At 41.0% G+C, this 20,989-nt stretch overlaps 2 protein-coding genes across 13 annotated transcripts in view; both read right to left on the reverse strand.

Moving 5' to 3' along the window:
- Positions 1-8,130: 8,130 nt before the first annotated feature.
- MIIP (migration and invasion inhibitory protein) lies at positions 8,131-15,924 on the reverse strand. 9 transcript variants are annotated; one of them, XM_054849580.1, is made up of 10 exons: positions 15,802-15,924; positions 13,273-13,444; positions 12,236-12,727; positions 11,483-11,582; positions 10,955-11,066; positions 10,690-10,754; positions 10,119-10,248; positions 9,642-9,738; positions 8,670-8,777; positions 8,131-8,376 (listed from the first exon to the last, which is right to left on the reverse strand). In XM_054849580.1, exons 1-10 carry the CDS (start codon positions 15,909-15,911, stop codon positions 8,212-8,214), a joined length of 1,551 nt encoding a protein of 516 aa, XP_054705555.1. In that variant the 5' UTR covers positions 15,912-15,924; the 3' UTR covers positions 8,131-8,211. The 9 variants fall into 9 exon arrangements, 8 of the variants coding, with proteins under 8 accessions (XP_054705555.1, XP_054705558.1, XP_054705554.1 ...); XM_054849583.1 differs by having other exon boundaries at positions 13,273-13,484; positions 15,802-15,903; XM_054849579.1 differs by lacking the exon at positions 15,802-15,924 and adding an exon at positions 15,145-15,333 and having other exon boundaries at positions 10,714-10,754.
- Positions 15,862-20,989, reverse strand: part of MFN2 (mitofusin 2) — a 13,621-nt gene continuing 8,493 nt past the window's right edge. For 3 of the 4 annotated variants that reach the window (XM_054849576.1, XM_054849575.1, XM_054849577.1), the window contains exons 17-19: positions 20,025-20,221; positions 19,515-19,649; positions 15,862-18,844 (exon numbers count right to left, since the gene is read on the reverse strand). In XM_054849576.1, the coding sequence (XP_054705551.1) occupies positions 18,775-18,844; positions 19,515-19,649; positions 20,025-20,221 (402 nt within the window). In that variant the 3' untranslated portion in view covers positions 15,862-18,774. The remainder of the gene's footprint in view (positions 18,845-19,514; positions 19,650-20,024; positions 20,222-20,989) is intronic. The other variant, XR_008580093.1, reaches the window with a different exon arrangement.

Here is a 20,989-nt window from a genome sequence, read left to right on the forward strand (position 1 = left end):
GCCTAGTTCTTGTTTGTTTGCAACTCGGGACTTTTGTCTCAACCAGCTGTGTTCTTGCTGAGCACAGAAAATTTCTTGGCAATTAATGAACAACCCATGGAAGGATATGCATCCTGGTCTGTTCCCATGAAACGATAAGGTTACTTCTTTTTTTTTTATAATCACAGAATATAATGTCAAAAGGTACTTATGTGAAACAGCCAGTTCCTGACTGGAAGCTCAGAAATACTGTCAACAATAATTGTTTTTGCTAACTCTGAGCCACAACATAGCTGTTGGAAGAGTTCTCCAGACAGCAGAGAACCTAGTTGTACTGGTAAAAGAGAATCTTCTCAGCTCATATTAGTCTTACTGCAAGAGGTCTTGCTTTGGCCGAGATCCGTAAATCCCCCCACAAAAAGCCCACTGACTCCATTCATGTTCCCTGGTTTTCATTCCAACCAAACATATCCTCAATTTAAAAGTACAATATATGGCAGTGCTACTCTCTGACCTTCCAGAAGTAGCAGTCACTCTTGGTATTGTTATGCTTAAAAAGTCAAATTTTCTGGAAGTGTAAGCATGCATTTCTGCTACCAGAGATTTGGATTAAATGTTTATATGCAAAACAAGATATGATGATATGTCTGTCATTTTATTCACTTTTTGACTGGGTTCAGTCATTCAGAACATTGACTGAAACAAAAATTTAAGCAGCTAAAAATGTGTGACTGATCATGTTAATAATAATGATAACATAGCTTAATTTTCAATTACATTTCTTTTACGGATATCATTGATATAAAGTTGTATGGATAACAAAATCTTATAAATCTGTTTTTGTTATCTTGACTAATACTACTACCTTTATATAGGGTGATAAAATAACTAACGTAACAAAAAAAGAATCTGTATAAAAAGTCTTTTTTTCTGGTGCATAGTAGCTTCAAAACTAAAGTGCATTTTGACTCAGAATGAAAAATGAGAAGAGCTGACAGAGAACTCAGTGCTCTCAGGAAAGACTTGGCTTCCATGAAAGAAACCAAAACCTTATCACAGAATTACTACGCCCACAGGCTGGCTGAGCCAGCGACGACCTTAGAAGAAAGATCACATCATGTCTGTAGTTTCAGTAATTCTGACTACAGCTTCTGAAAGAGTGGTAGATTTACACGTCATTCTCCACAGAGAAAGCTCTTGACAAAGATGTTATTACCTGAATGTAATTTGTATTATGACCTTCCTCCCATACCTTGCTAGAAATGGAGAGGCTCAAGGGTGAATCTTCCACAGTGCAGACAGGATAGCCACTTGATCATTACAGCTGTAAAGAAAATGGTGTCTAATAAAGGTTGGACAGGTAATACCATGTGAAGGCTGAGGCATTTTAAAGATCCTTCATGCCCTTTCTTCACATGTCCCTAGCACTGGTTTAATTTAAAGCAAAAGCCTTCTCTGCTGCTCATTTGCTGGAGTAATCAGACTGTAAATCTAGATGACCCACAACAGCATTATTTGTTTTGGGCCTTTGCACTGATACAAATTAATCCATGAGCACCAGCTCTGACTTTAGCTTGGTCTTACCTCATGTCAAAGTCTTTGTCTGGAGTTCTGTAAAGCTCATGGTTTCCCCTAGCTAACCAGAAAGTGCAGGAAGGCTTCTATAAAGCCATTGGTTCCATTCTCAAGCCACTCACAACTCCCAAAGTTGCCTATTGTGCAATATCGTCACATCATTGAATTCCCACATGGAGTTTCAGAAGCAAAACCAGACTTTCTCTATAGCAATTTCTCCTCATCAGCATATGACCAGGAACTGGAACTGAGAAGAGGAAGACTATTTCCTTTGCTTTCAAGGGGACCTTCAAAGTGAAGTTTTGGAAAGAAAGTGCCATATAATTCATATAGAGGACAAAGACAGAATCAACTGAAGGGATGAAAAAGCTTAGACTAGAAGAAACTCATTACTAGAACTGGAGAGGAAGGAGACCAGCCCACTAGGGAGGAAGACAGCTTGTGAGGGAGACTTGGACTGCTTGGATACAGTAAATAAAAATCATGTTGGAGGGAGTGGGCATGTGCAATGTTAAGCATTTCTTAAGTTTTGAGTATCAGACTTAGCATTTTTAATGGTGTTCTTGTACTCCAGTCTTGGTGTTAATTATTTGAGATTTTTTAAAACTAAAATCTAACCCATCAGATCCAGTTTTCACCTACAGTTTTTGGAAAATGCTATTCAACTGTGAATAGAATCAAACAAGAAAACATACTCAGGCACTCAAGAATTCCAGTCTGTAAACTCTTGGCAGAAGAAGCTCAAGAAAATTTCAGTGAAAAGCACTGTGAAGCGAGAAATTCAAGCATAGGAGAGAACCAGAGAGGTCAAAGAAGCTTTTTCAGAACCTTCTCATTACACAAAAGATCTACTTTCAGATACTTTGCACATGTTAACTGACAGACAAGTGTTTTGTAGCCAGGTTCAGTTACTTGACCAAAGCATTTAACCTGTGAAGTTCATGTGTAAGTCAATAAACAGCTCCCAAATAAACTAGCTGTTTCAGGATGAAACACTACTCTCTCATTTACTGGAAATTATTTACGATCTTACTGCACTCCCTATATTAATTTACCTTTTTTTTTTTTTTTTACTTTGGGAATAAATGCACCCTTTTAGAAGATTACTGTAATTATGAGCATTTCACTTCCTCGTAAGAACAAGAAATTCTGCTCACATTTACTCAAATATAAATCCAAACAAACTCTAGTTAATTCAACAAATTAACTCTGGATCTCTATCACTGGAACGACAAAGAATCTTACTTCAAAGTTCAAAATAATGAGATATGCCTGAGTTTTCCTTGTTAACTACCCTTTGCACAAATGTTTTATCTTTGTTCACTGATACACCACTGTTAATGTTATTGTTGCAATTGAAACGTGCTCTATGTGTGTGCCTGCAAAGTAAAACAAGGAAATTGAAAAAGCACCAAGAGTTCCAATTCTATACATTTTAATCCAAAATCAAAAATAAAAATGTTTGGGGAAGACTGGCCATGTGGTTAAAACACAGGAGTGGGAGTCATTAGTTCCCAGTTCTGTCACAGACTTTTTGGGTAACTCATATCCTCATATCCTTTCCTGGTACTCTGTTTCTCCTCATCTAAAAGCTGAGAGCTATAAAGCTTATCTATTAACAGAAGCAAGATGAGCCTTCCTTGCTGACACAAACAAAAAAAAGTCAGGAAATAGTAAATAACTTTTGTGAAAGAAACGAATGGGAAGATTTCAGGACGCAGTTTTTTTTGAAGTCTCTAAAACTTTTTTCTATTACTATAGCTGAGCATCTCAACTCTGACAATTTAGGGTCTTATTTTCCTCACCCTAGCAGCATATTTTTGCTCTGCAGAAACCAATGGAATACACCAGCTGAAGCAGAAAACAAAGTCCTTACATTTGGCCTGCCATTACCCAGGAAACTGGTGAGATCGAGGTTTTTAACTCCAAAGAGAAGGGGCAGAATGCCTCTTGAGTTTTCAGATTTGACACACTCTGAAAACAAATTCTTCTGGGTTTTGAAAACACAAGTTCCAAAGACATGAAAGCCACCAAAATCAAAGTCTGCAAATCATTCAAAAAGCAAGACCATGCCACATGCAGATGTTTCACCTGAGGGTTCTGGAGACAGTCATTCCTTGACATTCTGATAACTAAACAGAATGAATAAATCAGCACTACATTCATTCAAGACTCTTGGTATTAATTCTTACAGTGTACTGACAGCAAGAAACACCTGATCCTGAGACATCACCAAAACTATCTTACAATAGTCCTAGAGGAAGCAAACAGAGAATACACTGATGGCAGTCTAACACTGTTACTGAGAAGCAGATTGAGCTACGTTTTAAAGGCTGAACTACACTTCTCTGTCAAAACCAATCACAAAGGCATTATTTACTGTGTGTAATTTGTTTAATTAAGCAAAGCTGGATTTCCCAGCTTATAAATCAGTGTTATATATACAGTCAGAAAGGGGAACAAACCCACCAGTTTTACCATTAAGGCAGCAGGTAGTCATCATTCATGTCAAAAGAGAATGAACACAAATGGGCACACACACTGGAGCCAGCCAGTGACAGAAGACACAGCTGCGCAGACTAAGCCAGCATGTCCCAAGTGCTATGAACGTAAAAAAAAAATAATCCTGGTCAAATCAAGAATGCTGGGCTTCACTTTGGCTATTCCAACTTCTAGTAGCATTGAAGTGTGAACAATATAGTAGCTTCCAATTTTGCCAAATACATATGTTATTCTCCTAGCAAATTCTTCCACTGTAATCACACACATCAGTCACACATCAGAGTGAAGGATCCCTGCCTTCTCCCTGAAGGACTTTATGCCTCGTTGCAGAAGACTGCCACTTCTGTATGGGCACATTTGAGTTCTCTCTTCCTGCCTCTAGCTGATCAAGATAAAAAAAATTAATCTTAAAACCATTACAACAAACATCTAGTCTCTAATGTAATGGCAACGCAAAGCCAGGTTTAAGCAGATCCTTCCTCACCAACTGTTGTAGAGAATTCTTTCTCTTTGGGGATTACTGTGCATCTCGGGCATTAGGAGGATGTATCTCCCTAAATCTTGGCCACAGGCCATGCAGCAGCATGATTACCTCCAGCAAGAGACGAGCTATCCCAGAGCCCTGTGCCTGCGCAACGTTCAGTACTTGTATTATTTTGTGGCTAAGGACATAGCCCTGGAGATACTGGTACACTGCTGGGAACTCTTCCTTACCACACCATTTTGAACCCCAGATCAGCAAGGGCTCCCACCACCCCACATCTTACATTCCTACTTTCCCAATCCAGCCCTTCTCTCTACAGTCCCAGTATTTCATGCCCTCTGCCTCCTTCCAACACACCTCTCACCACTCTGGCTTCCTACTCAGTCTCACCTCTGCTTAGCCTCCTCTCCAGAAACCCCTTGCCCTCAAATGTTCCCGTTTTCCTAACCCACAATCCCGACATCCCACACACACCACCCCCACCCCGCCCCCCCCGTGCAGATTCCAGCACTGGCTCTGTCACAGCTCAGGTTGCTGCAGCATCCATGGTCTGTCCAAGTGCAGAAGCTGCTTTAACAGTGGATGAAATGCAAAACAGAAATATTCCTTTACAATGTACCCCCAGGTGACATCTCAGTCACCCTCCCTTCAGGAAAGGGTGTATTATCTTGGATTGCACAACACTTACTGAGGACAAAGCCACCGTGCAAAATCTTGTTATTACACCATTAACGTATCCACACCCAAACTACGCCTCACAGCACATGGTTCAAAGGCATCTTGTGCAGGCCTGTTACTTATCATTACCCTACGCTGGATAAAACTTCCTTTGCCCATCTTTTGGATTGACATTTTGTGTCATATTCAGTACCAAAAATAAAAAAATCTGGTTCTCATAAAGCCTGACCTCGCTTTCTAGATATGACTTTTTGGTTGTTATTCCTTGCATTGCTGCTGTTCAAACTAAACTAACTACAATTTCTAACTTTGACATCTTGAATACAATCAGCAGCCACATTGCTTAGCCCATAGCCTTCAGATCTCAGCAGAGTGATTGTGAGAAAACAGATGAAAGGGGTACACACATTTACCTCAGCTGCAGATCACATGAAATTAGAGCAAGCATCTTTTTGGTAACTTTTGAAGTGAAGTGAGATTATGATCAGAAGCTTGACTATACGTGAATCACCTTCTTACTAGCAGATGAGGCCTCCATGCACATCCATGGCCTGGTGTCCTAATTAAAAAAATATGGGTTTACTCACTTTCAGACCTCCTGTCTCTCTTCCAGAGAAACAGGGTGGCTACAAACAAAGGGTTCTAGATTAAATTCTGGATCATGTACTAACAATATTAACCAAGGTCCAATTGCAAAATCTTTTGATAATTTCAATTATGAATGGAAAGTGAAGACCAAGTTGGCTGACAGAAAAACCTGTTTCTGTATATTATCAACTACAAACTGACATGGGCACTACTCAGAGTAGAAATTTCAAAACACAGAGTCTGCTTAAGCTCTACTGGAAAACCTGAGTACACTGGTTAGATTCCCTATGCAAAAAGGATCACGATATAAGCATATACTGCACTGATATGGAGACATAACTATAAAAACAACCTAGAACCATCAGGTCATTCTCTAAGTTAACAGGCAAATTAGATTTTCTGCTCCGAAACAGTAATAAACAAAAAGCAAAAGAAACAATTCCCTATACCAGTTCAGACAAGAAAGGAAACTACAGTGCCAATATTTTAACATGAAAATTGAAATCGGTCCTCCTACTGTGAAAATGAAATATTTTTAATTAGCAAAAAGGGCGTGTGGGATGGGTCAGATAATTAAAAAAAAGAACACTTTGAGACTCAGCATTTGTGAGAAACTCCATCTGAAAGGGGATGTGAGAACACAAGAGGAAGGGTATGAAGAGAGAGTTAAAGCTAGCCCGAAGCACGTGTAGAGTGAAAAGAACCTTTTCGAAAGATTTACTGCTGTGGAGAAGATCTGGTACTGTTAGGCTTTGCGTTGCAATGGAGAGATATGGAGGGAGATGAAGAAGGAAAAAAAAAATAAAAAAAGGGTCCATAAACAGGTAGCATTTTCACTTTGTTTCAGCTTGCAAATGAGGGCCGGATCAAACAGGCCAGAGCCAACATACAAAGAGAAAAACTGAGGTTAACTTGGGTAAGCAGGTGCAGCGTCACTGACTTCTTTCACCTGCTTCTGGTGGAGGAAGAGAGTCATAATTACACTTTCAATACTTTCACAAGTGTAAAAGATTGAATGTATTCCTAGCTATCAAGAGAGATTTTGAGTTCAACGTTGGTTCCATCCTGCGTTCACCTGATAGATCTCACATAAGTTACTCAATCTTACAGTGCTTCATTTTCTCTATTTATAAAGTGAAGCAGGCTTGCTGTAATTTATTTCAGGATAAATTAAGAAAAGGTTTATGACTTCTAACATTTTGGGTTTGAAGGCAAGGTAGTAAAAATATTGAATTTGCCCTATATAGTATAACGCTTGGCAGCTAGTGGTTAATATTCACTGGATTCATTTCTTTTAAAATTAGTACTTTCAATAATGGAAATAACGTGACCAATTCCATTCACTTTACCCTACACATGCACAACCCAAAGCTAAATGGCTCAGTCATCCTTTTCATTTTCCAACATTAAGATTTCATAAAGCTGCAATATTTCTTTCCTTGCCTAAAAAAAAAGTCTATGCATACATATAACTTAATAAATAATGTATTTGATATATAAATAACAGTGAATGCCAAGAAGCTGAAAATATCATTGGTGTAAACCCAATTCCTTCTGTCAAGTTGGCTGCCAGAAATAAATTAGAGGCAGGAATTTCTGTTTCAGGCTTATTCAAGGCAAAATAAAACAACAGCTTTATTGTTTTTAGACAAGGAAGGTAAGATCAATCTATAAAATTCAAACAAATCACACTATATATTTTGGTTTGGTACAATTTAAAAACTCCAAAATGGTTTTGTTTTTGTTTATCTCCAAAAAACTTGGAAAAGCAGAGGCAAGCATAAGTTGCAAACATTTTAAGGCATTATGCAGCTTTTCGATGAATAAAATCTCATTTTACTTTAACATGCTTTCTCACATTTATAATTACCCTGCTGTAATGCACCCTGTAGCTACAGACATTGCACTGAAAATAAACTGGATTTTTTTTAACTAAATTACTGAGTAACTCAAGTTTAGAGCACTAGCAAATTATGTGTCATGTTTCAAACATTTCGAAATGAACATATTTATGTGCATTCCACTGAACCAGGCCACTGACGGGCCAGTTCCTCACCCTGGCATTCAGAGTTAACAATACACTTCTGGATTACTTAGTTGAGGTGGCAGATGAACTCTGATGCTACGGCTGTCCTAGTGGTAACAGTACTAGTTAGTCACCCAGTACACATCACTTTATCCAGCCCTACGTGGGAAAGCTCATGCATCTGCTTAGAAGAAGCTGCAAAAGGTAAAAAAGTGAAAAAACATACATGAGAGTTTGTACATTCAGCTATGTGTACTGGTTGCTCACGTATACGCACAATTATGAAAACTAGGAAAAATCTGTTCAAAGATTTATTTTTATTCAGAGTTGTTTCCACACCCAGTGCCCATCCCTTCCCCAGGGCAATCAAATCAGTGGTTCACAGAATTGAGGCAGTCGGGTTTAAACTTGGAGCTGCTCTGTAGTGTCCAGGTTTGTTTTGCTCCCTCTGCTGAGAAGCACTGCTAAATCTGAAGTGTGTCAAGTGGGTCAGGTTCAGAAGCTGGTCAGTTCTGGTTCCTCCTGACACTCTGGACACTGAGTTCTGGAATCCAAATGAAGAGGCAATTAATCAAAGGAAGCCAGAGTGACTTCTCCCATGTCGATGAAGGTTGGTGAGCTGAGCAGGCTTCTGCCTGTTACCCAGCTCCATTTGCTGTTTTGTGTCTGTGCACGCTAGTTTACACAGCAGCGGAAGGAAAATATTTACTTGTGGAGATAAGCAGATAATCTTCCAGGCATTTTTGGTTCCTCAGCCATCGATGATTATCATATCCTTTAGAGAGATTGCAATTCCCATCTGTGCAATTCCAGGGCCTCTTAATAGGCTATTCTTACCAGGCGAGGATGGTGAAAAGGCTTCTCTTCCAGTGAAGCTTGCAGATCCAAACTGCTGAGTGTGGGGTCGCTGGAAGGGATGAGATTTTCCCAGCCAGCCAGGCAATGCTGTGAAAAGAGATGGCAATACTGCATTGGAGTGCTTTACCCTTTTTAATCTATTGTGACCTGTTAGTTCTAAATAGTAACTTCTGCATAAGGAGGTTTTAGCAGGTGATTAATTAATTTTTGAGGAGTTTTATATGACCAACAGAAAAGAGAAGAAATCTCTAACGAGGCAGAACTGCACAGCTGTCCCCTCTTCTGCCTTTCACTGGCTAGTTATTTCTGAAACAATCTCCTGCTTTGTGAACTCAAGCACCCAACCTCTATGAACCTATCTCAGCTGACTCATCCAGTACCCTAAACCTCAAAAGCAGGCTTCTTCCTACCTCTTCCCTGGAAATCTCTAGGCCAGGGCTGGGTTTGATTAGTAAATACTGCCTGCAGCACTGCCTAGTGGCTGGAATACAGGACCAACTCTATAAAACCAGTTTTAAATCCAACCTTCCCACTATTGATTTTGCCTGGCCCCTACACACTGTGAATACTTCACAGAAGTTTGTCTTTAGACTCCCTACATCTGTGGAAAGAAACACAGGCACTCTTAGGTATGCTTCATCATGTTGAAAGGTCAATGTCTGAAATAAGTCAGCTGAATCATGCCCCAGAAGTATACAACTCCATATGGCACTTTCTTTTTCTCAGTGTAAAGCGTTTGGAGATATGTCATATACTTTATGCCAGCTACACAAAGGTATGAACTGAGAAGCACACACCAATGGCTTTTCTTGCTATCTCAGTGACCCAGATCAGAAATTTTAGTGGAAATCCTGCCAAGGGGATAAGTCTCAGATTCTCTTTCCTTCTTGTGCTGTAACAATGCCCAGCCTGGGCTGTGCCATCAGTATCAGCAAGAAGACTGCAACTTACCGAAGGTAATCCTAAACTGTCTGCTGGTTCAAAGCTCTTCCTGCGATGGGCTTTGTATTTGTAGGTAGGCATAAGGGTAGACCTGGGAATGCTGACCCTGCAACCACACAAGGGAAGTAATTGCCTACATCTTCGACAAGGCAGAGGAAATTTGCATGCCTTCCCCACTTAGAATCCAAGGGTCTAATCTCAAAGTGAACCAAGCCTAACAGTTTTGGATTAGGGCATTAGACACTTAACACGTATATTCAGATTCTGGACCAAACTCAGATAAAACATTCATGTCTCACTGACTTCAAAACTGTTCTGCTTATGGGAAAGATCAGTAGGGAGTTTTTAAGCAAGAGATATCTCTGCCTGGAGAAGAGCAACCTTCTACAGTGCTATTTTGATGCTGTCTTCTCCCTCATGATTAGCTTTTTCTTCCCTATTGTTTCCTTGAGTTCTGCATATTACAAAGCAGTAATTCTTATCTACCTGACATAGGCTGGCTCTTCCAGGATCTCTGGGGGCTGGTGAGAACGTGGGATCTTACACACAGGGCAGGCAGATTCTGAATCCACAGGGACAGCGAAGAGGCGCTGGTTTAATCGGTAACAGTAAACACCTGCCACAGAGTAATGAAACATCATGGTATTCCTAGTTTGTCAGAAGGTTCCTCAACCCAGTCAACAAAGCTGTGTTCTACCACAGTGCCATACATGCATTCTATAGAAAGAGCTGGTTTTCCTTAAATATCTTTTACATTTCCTGTCCCCAAATAAGTTCCTAAAAAGCAAAACCAAAACTTCAACCTCCTCAACTTAAAAAGAGAACATTAACCAATTACAAGAAACCCTGACAAAATAACACTAATTGAGAGAGGATCCCTAGAAGACTCAAGTATCTTCAGAGTAGGAAGTTGAAGCTGGTTTAGAAGCTGCAGCTAAAAATAACACATTCTTCCTTGTCTTGCATGATGTGGGGCTCTCTCAGAACGACAGGCAAAGACAAAGACTGCTCAGTTGTTCGTTCACAGAAATTGGGTTAGGAAGAAATCTGATCTTACACTTATGGGAACTGCTTATCAAACCTGGTTCTTCTTCAGGAAGTATGTAATCCAGAGCCTTGGGCCTAAAGAAACACGCAAACAAATCAGTTAGTGACCAGGGGCAGGCCCTCTGAACAGCCCCCTTTTTCCAAGCATACATTTCTGATTAGGAGGTAAAGGCCTACAAAGTTCCCCTCACAATTTCCCACTCCAATCAGACTATACTTCTCGTTACTCTAAAGGGATACATTGCTGCTCCAGCCCTTCTCCCATACCCACTTACTCCCTGTGCTGCTCATGAACACATGCTTCTTTGTTGGCCTGCCGGAACTCGTGCAGCTCAGCAAAGTATTGATCAGATTTTTCTGCTATTGAAGAGTTTGTATCTAGGAGCCCTGAGAACACCAAGGAAAGAGAACAGTTCAAGGATTTACCGGATTTGGGAAAGCACCAAACAAGCCTCACACAAACACCATCATGGCAAACCAGAGATTTACTGTGTGGTTTGGGTCCCTTATTGCATTCATTCATTTTGATTACTTGGTATCCCCTCTGACCCCACTCAGCTTTGCCATTTGCTGCCTGGATTCCCATACCACTGCCTCTTCACCATTCCCAGGAAGCACAGGTCACCTCTGGCCTGAATGAGGAACGGCTTCTGACAAAACTGTTGCTCCTCTGCTGAGACCTGCTACGTGGGCTCTAGGTCCACAGTTCTGTCACAGCTCAACTTAAAGGGGTCATAAACTGTGTTTTAACTCTTCCCACTACCAAATCACGCCGAGGGCTTTGCTTGACGTTTAGGATTCACCTGCAATCCAGTCATAGCCCAGGAAAGGGCGCATGGACCAGCTGCTCACAGGCATGGTATATTCTTCAGGGTCAGACTGAAAAGTCACATGACCAGCTTCCTTCAGGGAAAAAAACAATTCATAAACACTTCTGACACATCTAGCAGGACGTTCAAAAGTACAGCTTAGGACATAACTGGCAGCTGTTCAAATGGGACGGCTGTGGCTTACTTTGAGGCTGGATTCTATCTATGCCTTTACCAGTAATTTGCTTCACCAGCCCTTTGTCCTCTCAATTCATAAAATAGAAGAAGGACGCAGGGTACTTGCCCAGGGTAAGGCGGTATTTTTTGGGGCTTTAAACAAAATGCTGATTTCCCTGCATCACACATCCCCAAGCATCAGGCTACCCGTGCTGCCTTGGAGGATGATCACGGCAATAGCTTGCCCTTCACACTGAAGGAAACAAGCACTGCACCAGGCTGCTCTTCCTGAGCATATGAATCACATATGCAAATGACAAAGAGTCATTTACTTACGTTTACATTCACTTACAGTGAAGTGCTACAGCTTTCTAGTCTGGTTCAAGGGTGAAGGAAAGCAGGAGCTGAACAAACTGCCAACAGCCCCTGGCTGCTAAGGCTGGGAACAGTTCTGACACCAACTCCCAATTTACACAGTGGGAACAAGGCAAGTAATGTTCTCCTGACCCTTTCGCCCTGTCCTTCTATATTGACTTATGAAAATGAGAAAGCATTAGTTTCACCATTTACCTTCAACTCTTTGGACTGCGATGTCAACAAGATTGATTTACGGATTATGGGCTCTCTAATGATCACGTGCTGCTTGCTGGTCTCTTCACTTTGTATTTTGCTCCGTGATGGGTCCAGATGACCCTTAAGCTGTTTTTTCTCATGGAAATCACATAGCAGAGCGGATGGTTTTCTGTTCTCTCCATGTCCCAGAAGGAAGGATTCTTTCTCTGGACTTCCTCGAGCATGGCCATCCCTATCCACTCCAGAGGTTTCTCTGCCACACATAATGATTTCACACACTGGCATAACATCCTTCTCTTTCCCAGGAAAGCTGGAATCCAAACCTACAGCTTCCTGCATCTTTTCTTGTTGTTGCTGTATCCCTCTGTCATTGCTGCTCTGTTTAAGAGATGAACAGAGGGCTGCTCTGGCTGCGTAAGCTCTGGGTTCCACGGACACCAACATTGCAGGGTCAGCTGTAGACTTCGCAGCATTGACCTCATTTTCCTTCTGTAAGGACAAAGACCACAGGGCATCATTCAGATTACAAATACCGTTCACTACATTTCACTCAGTAAGCGAAAATCAACTTCTCATTCTAGCCTGCTCACCCCTTTAAATTCCTGTGGGGGAAAAAAGCAAAATCCTTATATTATTCATTAGACGTTATTGTTTGGAGAGAATAAGAAAGGGGTTCACTTCCAGCTAAATGCAGCTTTTCCCAGTTTGAGAAACCACTAAACTTTCAGCCTTTGTGCTTAGAAGAAACAAAAGGATTATGTTCCACAACGTTCATTCCCATCTTAGATTAAGAAACCTACATTTCTTAGGCAGGACCTGATCTCTGAACCCTTTGCAAGGAGAACATATTTGAGACCACAGGATAAACAATAAACAAAAGTCCAGCTTCTTTTCTAACAGAATCCATATTCCACTTTCTACCAGCTGCTCCATGTCCACATTTCCTTTACCACACCGCTCCACAGGCAGAGCTGCTGCCTACCCTACAAGGTCCATTTGCTTCCCAGCCCTCCTAGCATAGGCACAACACATACCCCTCTCTCGGGCAAGGGGACAGATCTTTCAGTAGCTGTTCTATTTTGAAGAGATGCTGGAAGGAGTGGTTTGCTGGGAAGTCTTTTTCTGATCTCTTCCTGCTTCATTCTGAGCCTTTGTAGAAGGTCCTGGTTGGCCTGACGCAATCTCTTCAGGTGGTCTAATTCCATCCTATGAAAACATTTTCTTGTAAAGCCAGAGGAAGGATGAACTACATGAATGGAAGCATTAAGTGAAAAAGCAGACTCAGGAGGAACCATTTTCAGAGGATTTTTCATTAAAAAACACTTACAGCTGTTGGAACACTGAAAGTTGGTCATTGCTCCTGAGAAATCAGCCAGATTCAAAACTCTCTACTCTAGGAACTAGCACCACTGCATACTACTTTTCCCTCAGATGTAATGTCAAATATTTTGCACCCAGAAACTGGTAGCTGACTGAATAGAGGCAAGAGACTCTTATAGAGGCAACAGTAAACATGAAAAAAGTCACATCAAATAGCTAAATAAGAGACATTTGATTCAGAGGCTGATATTTAGGACAACCTTATGTAATTCTGCTTTAATGTTCTTTTTAAGCATCAAAATTTATACTGTGATAATACCAGTATGCTCCTAAGTTCAAAATGTGAATAATGAATATGAATGTATTTACTACATCCAAAAGAAATACTGAGTGAAAACTGTCCTCCACGTCCCCCAGGCAGGAAGGCTCCACAGGACTCAATTATGACTCAGGACTAGGGCTCAGACAATTCCAATCCCACACATTAATCACTAAGGGCTACTGCCCTTTTATCAGAAGAGGGGAAAAAAATGAGTTAATAAATAAATAAAACTTAGTTTGACTGGAAGGCTGTCATGCTGTTCAACATGTTTACAACATCACAAGCTCCTCTAAATTTGGAGAAAGTGCTGTGTTGTTTTTTTTTTTTTAAATAAACCAACCCAAAACCCTAAACCTAAACTCCCACATTGCTTTTTGCTAGAATGATCAATTATGTTCTCTATGTGCTTCTCTAGGACCTTTTGATCTGAAGGATCCCCAAATCCTTCTCCAAAGCTCATCTGATTTGTTTTTGAGTCTGCTACCTTAGCAACTGGAGATGAGGAATCAAATGCATATGCTGTACAACAGCACTGGGAAGAACATAGAGCAATGCTAACAATCAAAAAACTACAAATGTCTTTTTGTTACAAGAAATAAGTGAGAGGTCCACTACTGGATGTAAAATAGAAATACCAGTCTTGAGGCACTAAACTTCTTTGAGATCATTTAAACAAAACATAAGTTCTCACGGTATTCACAAGACAAAGCTCCTCAGCGTCCTCTCATCATTGCTCATCGGAAAGCAAATATTCTGAAAATAACATTAGTCAAGGGACTTTCTGGAAGGGTTTTACCAGATGAGATCCACTCTTAGCATAATCAACAAGAAGCTGTGAGTCCTTCATGCTCAACCCCAGGGGCTCAAGATTATGAAACTGCTTTAGTCTGAATCCTTTGTGAAAAGCAGCTTAGCTTCTCGCAGTTAGAACAATAAATAATGGCTGTTTCGGGAGCTAGGAACTCTCATCTCTGCAAGAAAGTTGTCCAACACCTATGCAGAGCTTCCCACAGCTGTTTCTGCGCAGACGCGCTGGCTCAGCTCTCCCATGCCCACGAGGAAGGGGAGATGGCCCTGGGCATCGTAAAATTCCCCTTCCCTCTTTAAGAGGCGACAGCCGACAGAGAACTGGCAAACCCTCCCTCCAGAGTACGGCGTGGGAAGGCTGCGAGCCTGGCCAGGCCAGGCCAGGCCAAGCGCCTCCAGGGCTTGCGGACGTTCAAACTCCCGCCTCCCCACGCCGACTCCGCGTTTTCAAGCCCACCTGCGCAGCACCCCGCCGCGTCGCCAGGCGATCCCGCGGCCGGGGGATCCCCGCCCTCGCTCCAGCCGCTGCCGGGATTCCCCAGGGCGGCCCCGGCCCGGTCGTTCCTGCAGCCAAGCAGCCGCCCGCCGCGGGTGGGCCCGCCCCGCGCCTCCCGGCATGCCCGAGGCGCCGCCCGGCGGCAGACGGCCCGGCCGGCGGAGGAGGCGGTGGGCCGGAGAGCCAGCACGCGGCCCCGAACTCCCTCCTTTTGGGGTCAAAAAATCGCCACGGCTCATTGTCTGCACGGAGCCCGCACGCCCAACGGCTCCAGAAGGCAGCCGTTTTGAAATTTTATCACTAGAAGTCGGGCTTTTTCTCTTCTAACACGCACAATGTAATCTATCGGCTGAGAATACTAATTCACCACAACTTCAGACTATTAACACTGTATTTGCTGACCCTTACTTCCTACGATATTCTCAAGAAATCACTGATTTAATACTGACGTTTTTAGTACAACTTAAGGAATTTCTCAAACTTTCTATCAGATAATTCAGTATCATTGGTTTCCTTGTTAATTTTCATAGTAAGAATGCAGATAAAAGATCACTATTGTCAAACATGCAATTTACTAGAACATGGTAGCATATCATCATCTGAATATATTATACTTACTCTTGAAGACTTTGTATCATGACATGCAGAACATACCAGGAGAAATATTTTTCCAATTCATTTTTATTTTGGTTTCCATTGTTTACAGCATTGATACAGGAATAATTCATGCAAATTTATCACCTTAAATACAGCAGAGAGAAAACTCACTGGTAAGAGTATTTCAAAGAGCTCCATCAACATAACACAATGAGAAAAATAAGTAGCAGCAATAAGATAAAGTGCATTTAGCTGACCTTCTTTAATAAGATTTTGGGGAAGATTGGTTTTGGAATCACCTGTTCTAAGGATTAGTTTATCACTCTTTATGAAAAGCAGAAGAGCCTCCTTGCTGCTAGCGTTCATTCTTCCACCACTCTGAATTAAAGAAGTACAGCTGGATTTTGTTTAAGAGCAATCCAGCTCATAGGCCTTTCTGTTAAAAGTTTGATTCTCGACCACTCAGGTGTCTACGGACAAGGGTTACACACATTCTTAAAAATTCTTCTCACCCATGTCAGCAGATTTGCTTCTTTAAAAAATTCAAGTGGGTCTTTCCTCCGTTCTATAGGTTAGGTTTCAACACTATAGTGAGAATGCCTACATCACTGAAATCTGAACAGTGTCAGAAACACACACATTGGCAAGACACCAGATTCTATGAACCCATCGATCTTTTTTCGCTTTACAGATCAGACACTGGCTTAAAGATCAGATCATTTATCAGATTTCCCCTAAAGGCCTGCTGAAGAGAGCTAACAGCACATGTTTTCAAAAGCAAGGTCAGCATTTCAGGTAGCCTGTTGCTGCTGAGCAGTAGTACATCACCATCTCCCACTACCTGGAATCAACAATTTCCTGGGGTATTAGGGATGTGCTTAATGTTTTAACTCATAGTAAATAGCTTATTATAAAGGTGTGTGTGATACCTTGAGAGACTAGAGATCTGAATTTATTCACATAATACCTGCGACAGAATAACAGTGGATGATTCCACTTATTCCGGTATACTTCACCACAAGCCTAGAGAACACAATTCCAGAGGTAAGGATTCAAATTTCTTTCTTACTCATTCTCAGATCTGATCCAAGCCATATTACGTTCTGGTGCTTGCCTGAGGAAACCGACCAAGGCCAGTGAAGCTCTCTGATGAAAATGGCTTTTCAGTTTGGGTTGGATTCTGTCTACTGCAAGTGAAAGGTTTGTTTGCCTCCTGCATTCCAGGGACATAACAAAAGTCTCACTGCCAGCTCCTACATGATCAAGATACTTCAAGTCTTACTGCAAATCTTAGAACAGCCTAAAGTACTTACTGACATTTCACTATTTTTACTGCCTCAGATGCCAAGCAGCTTCTTCTTTCTTGAACTTTTGCAACACACAAAACAGGGGACTTGTCACAGGCACACATATTCATACCTGAGCATGAATGAGAAATCTTAAGACCAGCCGATACCATTTTCAAGTGAAAAGTCTCATTGTCAATAAGTAAAAAAACCCCACTGCTTAGTTCTGAATTCAGCTGGGACCTGCTCAAAGATAGCCCACATTCTCTAAAGTTTGATGCTGAAGAGATTTAGGTTGTCACTGACCTCAGAACTACAAGGATCTGATTCTGGATTCCTCAGACATTTTGTGGGTAACAGAAAGGTTATACCCAACACACGACAAAATACTGACCCACCAAATGGGAAAGAAGCTTTGAAGCATAGGAACCTAATCCTGGTACTACTGAAATCAGTGGGAATTTCTCCTCTATTAACAGGAAGAGACTCAAGTCCTTACAATTCCCAAATCTTATACTCCAAATTCAAAATTGCTTCAGGGCAAAACTCAATGATTAATTTCATCTTTTCGCAAATAAAGAACACCTTTAAAAAAAATAAGTTGCCTTAACCCATTCTTGCCCTGGCCTGAAATACAAGGGACAGGTCTCCCCCCCACCCCACAGGAGCTGCACTTGCTAGCTTATTCCATACTTTTAACAGAAGAGAAACAAAATCAAATCATATTACTGCATGGGAACTCTACATGAAGCAAAATCTCTTACAGCTTGTAATCCGCATGCTGTTCTTGTGATCAAATAGTGGTAATGGAATTCCGAAGGCCTGCTTCCAGAAACACAGCTGTGCATTTCCAAAGAAACCCCACGTTCATTAACTTATGACATAAGGCAGTTCATTACATTCTGTCAACTGGCTTTTCTTTCCTATTTTTCTTTCTCAACAAACCACCAAATTATCAGCGCAACTTCCTTCACAGGAACTGGTTATGTCTTTGCAAACTATTTGTCCATGACATGAAATGTGCCAGACTGCATTATTAAAGAGCTCTTAAGAGGAAGATACTAACTCCAAAGACAATAAGGTTACCAAAGCAAAGTCTTAGTCCCTCTTGCTCTGGAGGAGAACTGGGTTCACAGGTTTACACATACTGACAGTAATAAACCTTTCTATGAAGGGACACGGTGATTCTCTGTCGTGTTGTATAGTAACGGAATATTAACCTAGGAGATAGGCTTGTATGGGCTATAAATGCATTGTGAAACCATCATTACGTCTGTGTGCACAGGATCTGTGTTTAGACAAACAGCTGTTTCTCATACATACATAAACTTGGGGCTCGGAAGTCAAAAGTTCTACTTTCACATAGTAAATGAATGACTCCATAAAAACATGTCAGAATAACATTTGTTTGTTTGAATTTGTTACCATACTTGATTTTGCTTTAAAAAAGCCCTCTGTAAATGCATGAAGCACACATTCCTTCTGAAGTAGCCTGGTCTCACAAGAAGGAAAAAGAGTTATAAACAGCTAGTGTTTAGAGGTGGGACACAAAATGGGGAAGCAGAATCCTGTTGTTCACACAGCAACTGGAAACATAGCAATAGGCTTTTGCTCATTCCTTTTAGGGAATTCCATCACCCACCATGTTCTCTGCAGTAATTAAGAGAGCACTGAAGGGAAACAGTGTTGTTTTTCTCTTCTTCTCACATTATCTACTTTGCTGCAGGTACTGATGTGTGAACATGTTGAGTTCACTGTCAAGCCAACCCGCTTTATTCCTACAAGGACAAAAAGTCTCCATTAGGTGAGTAAAATAGCTCTTCTCAAGCCCATCTGAAAGCACCATGACTAAAACAAGCAAACAGCAAGGCATGGAGAGGAGTGCCAGGGGTTCATTCCAAAATGCTGCTACCATTCCTTGCCCTTCCTCAGGTCAGGAACACTTGCCTGCTAACAGTCCCTAGGCTTTGAGGTTCTAACTGAGATCTTGGTCACAACTTCACATTAATCTTATTGTGTGGATAAGGAATGTTTGAAAAATTCTTCCCGACAGCTTTGCAGGGTGAAGAAAAACACCAGACAACTGTGTACACAGGTGAGGGCGAGACTTTTTGCGTAATTTTATAATAGCCTGAGGGAGCTTGTAGGAGTAGAGGACTATATGTTTTGACAAGTGGAAAGGAACAGTAATTCCAAACAAACCAAAAACAAGAAGGAAAATGTGTTTTGTAAGACAGAAGATTTAAATGACTGTAGACATGACATGAGAAAGTACATAGTGAAAAGGAACACGACTTGGTAGGGAAAGATGCTGTTGTCTGCACATCTAACACTATGATGGAAGACGGACTGCACTCAAAGATACACCCTAATCTGAACATCTCGGGGCAATCACATGAAAAACACTTGTATGCAAATGTCTGTGTATATGGGATAATAAAATCTCACCTGAGCAGTTTTGCTTTGCTCTGTAGTGAATCCAGAACTTCAATTTTTTTATTCATGGCAGAAATTTCCTGCTCAAGATTCTCCCGTGTGACATCTACTTGCTGACACAAATGAGCAAACGTTCCAGCAAGCTCTCTACAAAACAGAGAGTAGTTGGATACAATGAAAAGTACGATTAAGCAGCAAATTCAAGGAATAAATCCCTTTGCTCTATAGTGATGATGATACTGACTCAGATGTTCATTTGTCCACTTTTGCACAAGAATACGTTAGAGCGTCAGAGCAACTTGAGAGACCCAAGTACATTAAGACTAATGATTAACAGCACCCGAATACTACATCGGTGATTCAAAAAAACCATAATATTCTTTTAAAACACATGTATCATTACACATTATTAAATCTTGATTTCAATATACAGAGTTATCTTGTTTTAACAAGGAATATAATTAAAAAAAAACTCAAACAACAGAATTTAGGTAAGGTTTTAGCTGAATATAGGCAACTCACTGTTGGACTTGGTGGCTGCAATTAGAACCCGTATAACTGACGATAAGCTGCAATTTCTCACCAGCATACTCTACAAACTGCCGTTTGAAAGCTCTCTCTTTCGCTTTTGTGGTCCAGGTGAGGCGCTCATATACATAAAGAAGCCCATAAAGGCCAAAAGAGAGAGCAATCAGTCTCCAACCCACAGCCTTCCAGACCTAAAAGAAGCACAAGGAAAAAAAATGACACAGCCATCACCTAGGAACAATGCTAACTCCGAACAATGGTGCACAGAGCGTTGCACTTATATTCTAGGCAGGTAAAAATGAGCCAGATAGATAACCCTGACTTGCAAATGGTTTCATTGGTCAGACAGCTTACTACTGATGTTCAGTCCACCAAATAAAAATACCTAACCTAAATTACATCTGCAAGTGCAAACGAACTTTGTCTGGTTCACAGAATCCCTGTTTCTGAAGTAAAAGATGTTTTTGAGCAACCATCTCCCGTTTGAGAAATCATCCACCTCTAAACATTGTGACACTAGAATAGCACATAAGTATGGAACTGGCACTACAGAAACTTAGATTTCTTCCTGCAACAGGAACTAGAGTTACCACACAACTCCAGTTAGATTGCTTATGCCTCCACAGTTTGGGGAGATTTGAGATTCAAAACATTCATTATTTTCAAAAGACAGAAAAGCAGGAAGTGCTGATTTTCTTTTTAAATAAATTAGGCATATTATCTAAAATTAAGTGCTCCCTTCCCTTTCCAGGAAGAAAGATACACACAATCAGAGGCTCATAGTAGATATTTCTGTTCTGATTCCACTGTTAACGGGAAAAGAAAAATACCAAATATTCTTTTATTGTCACAAAGGAATCGGAGCCTACTTAACGCTTTTGTAACATACTTCAAAGGGCTACCTTCACAACAACCCTGGCTCTAAGCCCAACTATTATGCAAAACAAGCTCAATATTTA

This window comes from Grus americana, chromosome 21 (genome assembly GCF_028858705.1).
Source record: "Grus americana isolate bGruAme1 chromosome 21, bGruAme1.mat, whole genome shotgun sequence".
NCBI lineage: Eukaryota > Metazoa > Chordata > Aves > Gruiformes > Gruidae > Grus > Grus americana.

Coding starts and splice junctions, on each gene's coding strand:
- MIIP (XM_054849578.1), bottom strand. CDS start 15,305: ATGCCGGGAGGCGCGGGGCGGGCCCACCCGCGGCGGGCGGCTGCTTGG. Junction 13,445..15,144: donor CGCGGCGGGGTGCTGCGCAG/GTGGGCTTGAAA, acceptor ATGTTTTCATAG/GATGGAATTAGACCACCTGA. Junction 12,728..13,272: donor TCCCCTTGCCCGAGAGAGGG/GTATGTGTTGTG, acceptor TTGTCCTTACAG/AAGGAAAATGAGGTCAATGC.